Raw genomic sequence first — 7,500 nt, 5'->3', positions numbered from 1 at the left:
ATTATTGTGATACACATAACCGAATGACAAGGATAAAAGACAAAACATTAATACATGTTGATATACAGCTGGATGAATTACAAACGGAAAACGGATATGAGGGAGAAGGTCATCTGGAAGAGGCAGGTTTTAAGGACGCACATGAAAGAGCTAGGTGTAGAGATCTGACACACAGATCGGTAAGAAATAACCCAACAGAAAACAGCGGCGCTCTAAGTTACCAGAGACAGAGGAGACGTGTGGGTATATTGGGAACCCACCCAGCCTTCACGAAATCCTGCACGTTTTAGGACCTGCTTTGCCTTTCGTGAAGTGGTCCTCTTCTGGACCACCCACCCTCACTTCACTCACACCTACCCACCACCATGCCACACGTCTGAGGGTTTGGTGGATCTGTCGGATACAGATTATTGTTTCGTAGCGTTCCTGCCTGTGGCAACGTCGAGACTCGAGACAGAGAGAGAGAGGGGAGGGGGGGGGATGAGAATGTGGAGTGTTCTGTTGTTAGGCTGGCTGAGATGTTTCGTAGTGTCATAAAGGTTTGAAGAATAACGGAGAGGGACAGAGAGAGAAAGAGAGATGCACAGAGAGAGACAGAGACAGAGAGACATTTTTTTTCTCGTATGCCGAAGGACATTGCTGAGTACCTTTCTTGTTACGTACATTCTTTTCACAAATGCTGAAGGGAGTACTCTCACACCGTAATGAACTTTTGTCTTTGGGCCATTCTTGTAACTTTTGATGTCACACCATCCGGAATCCAACCTTGAATCACATGTGTTACCATACACAGTTCGCCCAGAAGCAAAGGGGATTTTGGTGGTCCTCAATGATACTGATGATTTGGGGAGGTTTGGATCTCATTTGTTTTTAAAAGTATTTGAATGTATTTCCTCTATGAATAAACACTGAATTATGGAAACGGTCTCCTGTGTTTCATCGATATGAAATGACAGGAAGATTATTCGCCAGTACTCGTTCCTTTTCCACTGGCCATATGCTGATGACCTTCCTCCCTGTGTGTGTGTGTGTGTGTGTGTGTGTGTGTGTGTGTGTGTGTGTGTGTGTGTCTGTCTGTCTGTCTGTCTGTGCGCGCGCGCACGCTCGTATTCGTCCGCCTACATTTGTATAAGACTATCCCCTCAGTCCTTCTCCATTGTCCTTTATTATTAACGAGAACCCCGCCTCTTTCAAAACAGCCATGGAAGTGAGCACGGAAGACTGCTCTTCCCAAGTGGATGTCCATCTTAGTGCTGCCACGTTTAACTAATGACCACTCGTCTCCCGCGCCTGTCGCCTGAACCATTCAGGAATCATCATCATCAGCAGCAATCAGCTCTACTTGCAGCAGCAGCAGTAGTGGTAGTAGTGGTACACTCGTCCCCTCTTTCAAACTCCACCACCCAAAAGCTCAGTAGTATTATGAAGCATGGAGGGGACTGGGTCCAATAGGGAACCCAGCCCGCGGAAGCCCACACGTTCCGCACGTTTCAAGATGTGTAGTGTCCTTTGAAGAGGTCCTCTTCCTTCACCGCCTATGGGTGGAGGGAGGGCGGGGGGGGGCATCCATTCTCCGCCTACCCATACCTCCCCACCCCCTCCCCACCCACTCACTCCTGCTCACCTACTTCCTCCCACAACCAGACATCTTAGGGTTCGGCTGATTGACTGACGATATCATTTCGGGGAGTTCTCGGCCCTTGGCAACCCTTAGAGCCCACTGAGGGGGGTGGGGGGGGGGAGATGGAAGGGGGTGGGGTGGGGGTGTTGTAGAGTGTGTGTGGACTTACTGTGTTGTTTTGTAGCGTCAAAGGTTTGGAGGAAAGGGATGGAGAGAGAGAGAGAAAGAAAGAGAGAGAGAGAGAGATGTTTTTCACATTCCTAAGGGCGTGCCTCCACACTACTTCAACGGTCTTTGATATATATCTGGCAGGCCTATCATCTTAGGTCTACATAGCTATTTCTGTGGGGGTTCCCATTTCGGGGTGTTCTCCATGTCTGTTATTTCTGTCGAATGGTTGTGAATCTAGTTTGTGTGCTTGCTTATATGTCATGTTTGATGTGAATGTCAATGCATATCAGTTTTGTATTGAGTGGCTCTGATTGTTACAGCATCATTGTCTTTCTGGTCTTTTACACCACGCAGCAAAAGTCTCCAGTATGGAGCACAGTAAAGCGCGGAGTGCTCCATAGTCTCGCGCTCTAGAAATATCTTAGTTTTATTATCAAATACTGCACCAGTAACGACAGCAACAACAACAACTACTATACTACTACTACTACTTCTGCTGTTGCTGCTTCTGTTACTACTACTGATGCTGCTGTTACTGCTATTGATAATAAGGATAATGGTGACGATGATGAAAAAGAAGAAGAAGAAAAAGAAGAGTCATCATCATCATCACTGTCATCATCATCATCATTATCATCATCAACATCATCATCACGATGATAGCAATAAAAATGATGCTACTACTACTACTACGACGACGACGACGACGACGACGAAGTCTACTACCACTACTACTTGCAATTATAATAGTGATACTACCAATGCCACTACTATTGATGATGTTGATAATGATGTAATCTTCTTCGTCTTCTTCTTCTTCGTTCTCGGCCTGCAACTCCCGCGTTCACTCGCATGTCCACGAGTGGGTTTTTATGTGCATGACCGTTTTTAACCCCCGCCATGTAGGCAGCCGTATTCCGTTTTCGGGGGGATAATGATGTAATAACAATGATGATGATCGCAGAATGTCCTGTATTAACTGTCGCCAGCAATTCCTGACCATCAGAGGCTATGCTGACTGGACACCGGTGACTCAGGTGGTGGAGGGTGGGGAGACCCCCCTGTTCAAGCAGTACTTCGCCAAATGGACCGACAAGGATGCCCAGAGCGGACTGGGCCAGGTGCACACTGGGCAGAAGGTGGCCAGTAAGTTGGGGTTTTTTTTCGTGTTTTTTTTCCTTCTTCTTTTTTTTCTTTTCTTCTTCTTCTTCTTCTGCGTTCGTGGGCTGCAACTCTCACGTTCATTCGCATATACGCGAGTGGGCTTTTACGTGTATGACCGTTTTTACCCCGCCATGTAAGCAGCCATACTCCGCTTTCGGGGGTGTGCATGCTGGGTATGTTCTTGTTTCCATAACCCACCGAACACTGACATGAATTACAGGATCGTTAACGTGCGTATTTGATGTTTTCTGCTTGCGTATACACACGAAGGGGGTTCTGGCACTAGCAGGTCTGCACATATATTGACCTGGGAGATCGGAAAAATCTCCACCCTTTACCCACCAGGCGCCGTCACCGTGATTCGAACCCGGGACCCTCAGATTGAAAGTCCAACGCTTTAACCACTCGGCTATTGCGTCCGTCTTTTCTTTTTAATTCGTTTGAATTTCATGTTTCAGTTTCTCAAGGAGGCGTCACTGCGTTCCGACAAACCCACGTACACTGCACTGCACCACATCTGTTTCGCAGATACCTGACCAGCAGTTGAACCCAGCGCGCTTAGTCATGCCTTAAGTGCATGCATATGTATATACTGTGTACCTATCAGAGTGGACTTCTTCTGCGGGATCTTGCCGGGGAACAACGCTTATGTTGGCATGGGTTCTTTTTCAGTGCGGTGTGTGCGCGCTGCACACTGCACCCTGGATTCATTGTCTCATCCGATTGCAGAAACGCTCGTAGTTTGATTTTCCAGTCAAACTTTGGAGAAAGGGCGAGAAGGGGATTGGAACCCAGACACTTAGGAAAACTGTATTGGCAGAGAAGTGTCTTTATCACTCTACCACCTTCCTTTCCTGCATAGTTATTGCACAACATACACATACACAGCACAACGCCTACAATAAGGCAGCAGCTCATAATGTTTGTATTTGTATTTCTTTTTATCACAACAGATTTCTCTGTGTGAAATTCGGGCTGCTCTCCCCAGGGAGAGCGCGTCGCTACACTACAGCGCCACCCATTGTTTTTGGTATTTTTCCTGCTTGCAGTTTTATTTGTTTTTCCTATCGAAGTGGATTTTTCTACAGGAACAGCCCTTTTGTTGCCGTGGGTTCTTTTACCTGCGCTAAGTGCATGCTGCACACAGGACCTCGGTTTATCGTCTCATCCGAATGACTAGCGTCCAGACCACCACTCGAGTCTAGTGGAGGGGGGCGGGGGGTGGGGGTGGGGATATCGGCGGCTGAGCCGTGATCGAACCAGCGCGCTCAGATTCTCTCGCTTCCTAGGCGGACGCGTTACTTCTAGGCCATCACCCCACATAATAGACTTTATTGTTCGCTAGGATTCGAGTTGTTGATAGCTCGCCTTCAGCTGTTGGCGTGACGGGAACACGACCTAAACAAGATGGACTGACAGCATTGCAGAATGGGTGGGAAAACCATTTGTACAGACCTTGGCTTTGACACACAGCTGACAGACCGGGAGGAATCTGGTGAACAGTACCTCAGTGCGGCGCCGGAACGCCTCTACACGGAGTTAAGGGGGACGTTTAGAGTCGAAGAGCCAATGACATATGTTGCAGAAGCATGCGCACATGTACATACCCTCCCCTGCATCCTCACACACACACACACACACACACACACACACACACACACACATATATATATATATATATATACATATATATACATACGCAAATACACACCGTTTACTTTTCTTTTTCACCTTCACCTTCACCTCTCCCGTAGTCTGGGTTCAGACCGTTGGGGCACCGCTGCTGACCTGGCCACCACCCCTCTCCACTCTTCACGGTTTTCTGATTTCCTCAGGGCGTCACCGAGCGTCAAGCCTGTCCACCCCCGGATGTTGTCTTCCCATCTCTTCTTCTGCCGTCCTCTCCTTCTGCCTCCTTGTACGGTGCCTTGCAGGAACGTTTTGGCAAGACCAGATGATCGGGAGATGTGTCCATACCACCTAAGTTTGCGTTTTTCACTATGGACAGAAGGTCTTCGTAGGGTCCAATACTTTGCTTGATTCTGTTCTTCACTTCCGTGTTAGTGATGTGGTCTCTGTAGGAGATGCCAAGTAGTCTACGAAAGCATCTCATCTCGACAGCTTGGATTCTTCTCTCGATGTCTGCAGTCAGGGTCCAAGTCTCACAGGCGTAGAGCAATATTGATATAACCAGGGAACGCATCAGTCTGATTTTTGAGCTGAGAGCGATGTTTTTGTTGTTCCAGATGGTGTTCAGCTTGTTGAGTGCCATTGTTGTTTGGGCAATTCTCGAGAGTACTTCTGGTTTAGATCCTTCATCTGACACGATTGCTCCCAGATATTTGAAGCTGTGGACTGTTTTAAGCTTTTCGTCGTTGACTTTGATGTCAATGCTGATGCCGTTGGTGTTGTTAGTCATCAGTTTGGTTTTCTCCGCACTGATTTGCATTCCATACGATGTGGAGGCTTTGTCTAGATGTTTGACCAGGCTTGCCAGTTCTTCTTCTTTTCCAGCCAGTCCATCAATGTCGTCGGCAAAACGTAGGTTTGTGATTGTTCTGCCGCCTATGCTGACTGTTCCTACATGCTCTTCCAGTGCGTCAGTCATTATTCTTTCTAAGAAGATGTTGAAGAGTGTTGGGGAGAGTAGACAGCCTTGTCTCACTCCGACTGTGGTTCTGAACCAGTCCCCGATGCTATTGTTGAGGTAGACGGCGCTGGTGGCTTTGTCATAGAGGTGCTGTATCAGTCTGATCAGGTTGGCGTTGATGTTGTACAGATTCATGGTAGCCCACAAAGCTGCATGCCAGACCCTGTCAAATGCCTTCTTAAAATCAATGAAGACGTGGTAGAGGTCTTGTTGGTGTTGATGGTACCTCTCACATAGCAACCTCAAGTTGAAGATTTGTTCAGTTGTGCTCCTTCCTGGTCTGAAACCTGCCTGTTCTTCAGCAATGATGTTTTCTGCTTGTGGTTTCAGTCTGTTAAGCAGGATCTTCAACATGACTTTGCTGGGATGACTAATCAGGCTGATGGTGCGGTAGTTTTGACACTGCTGGAGATTGCCCTTTTTGGGGAGGGTGATGATCAGTGATTGTGTCCACGGTGTGGGCCATTCCCCTGTTTGCCAGATCTTGTTGCAGATTTTCATTAGCACAACTATCATAACTTCACCCCCTGCTTGGACCAGTTCTGATGGGATGTTGTCCACTCCTGCCGATTTCCCTTTTTTCAGCGATGCTATTGCTGCCTCTATTTCTTCACGGAGTATGGGGTGATTACTGTTATCAGTGGCTGGTGGAACATTCAGTATTGCTGGATCACCTATGGTCTGTATGTTGTATAGCTCTGAGCAGTATTCTGTCCATCGCTTTAGGATGTCTTGTTCTTCTGTTAGACATTTTCCATCCTTGGTCTGGATGTTGGACATAGTTCTACCTTGCCTTGTGTTGGTAAGTTCTTTCACAACTTGGTAGGCTTTCTTGCTGTTGTTTCTTGTCAGGTTTTCCTCTATGTCCTGGCATTTTCCTTCAATCCAATTCTCCCTTGCCTTCTTCATGCTTCTCTTGATTTCGGTGTTAACTGCTTTGTACTGTTTTGCCCCTTCTTCTTCATTCTTTTTCTTTTTCAGGTCTCTACGTTTGTCACACAGCTGTAGGATGTCGTCCGTGACCCAGGGCTTCTTTTTGATGCGTTGTTTTCCAAGAGTTGTTTGGGCTGTTTCAGTTACAGCTGCGTTGAAGTCACTTACGAGTGTATCCAGGTCGGCGTCATCTGCATCGAGAGTGATGAGTGGCGCGAATTTCCCACCAATCATGGCTTGGAATGCCTCTTGTACTTCAGGATCTTTCAATTTTTCCAGGTCGAACTTCAGTCTTGAGAAGCTTTGTTTCCTTGTTTTCTTCAGTTGGAGTTTGAAGGTCATCATTACCAAGTCGTGGTCACTTGCAATGTCAGCTCCTGGGAAACTTCTTGTCTTGGCAATGTTCACGCTAGACTGGAAACGCTTCTTTACCATGATGTAGTCTATTTGGTTGTGGTGATCTCCTCCAGGGCTGTGCCATGTCCATCTTCTGGATGCTTTGTGTGGTCCAAATGACTTTTCTTTTTAGTGCAGATTAAATATACAAAAAAGTGCCATGACTGCAATGCTTTTTGTACCTTGCAGAACAAAGCAACGAGAAGTTTGAGACCACCTCACTGCATGGGAAGAAAGCCGCCCCCAAGAAAGAAGAGAATATGGTGGATGATGGTTCTGGGAAAAAGCAGGTGAGAGGTCTGCCTTGAAGTGCAGGCTTGAAGCATTGGCTCTTGTACTGAAACCACACTCGCCAATTGTGACTGCATATAAAGACAACACAAGTACTAGTAGTAGTAGTAGTAGTAGTGGTAGTCGTAATGATAATGATGATGATAATTGCAAAAATAGTGACAGTAATGATAATGATTATGGTGCGCGTGTGTCTTCAAACATTTATTAAACAAAAGAATTTGATTTTTTTTTTAAACCGCGTTCTAGCCATTGTCAATATTTCTGACCGCGT

General features: G+C 46.7%; 1 protein-coding gene across 2 annotated transcripts in view; it reads left to right on the top strand.

The window, feature by feature from the left end:
* The window catches only part of LOC143296145 (advillin-like), a 96,793-nt gene that overhangs the window by 35,466 nt on the left and 53,827 nt on the right, over positions 1-7,500 (top strand). For both annotated transcript variants that reach the window (XM_076608055.1, XM_076607983.1), the window contains exons 13-14: positions 2,782-2,938; positions 7,125-7,225. In XM_076608055.1, coding sequence (XP_076464170.1) covers positions 2,782-2,938; positions 7,125-7,225 — 258 coding nt within the window. The remainder of the gene's footprint in view (positions 1-2,781; positions 2,939-7,124; positions 7,226-7,500) is intronic.

Source organism: Babylonia areolata, chromosome 1, assembly GCF_041734735.1.
Source record: "Babylonia areolata isolate BAREFJ2019XMU chromosome 1, ASM4173473v1, whole genome shotgun sequence".
Classification (NCBI taxonomy): domain Eukaryota; kingdom Metazoa; phylum Mollusca; class Gastropoda; order Neogastropoda; family Buccinidae; genus Babylonia; species Babylonia areolata.
Note: the sequence above shows the minus strand (reverse complement) of the source record. Positions and strands in the feature narration are given on the sequence as shown.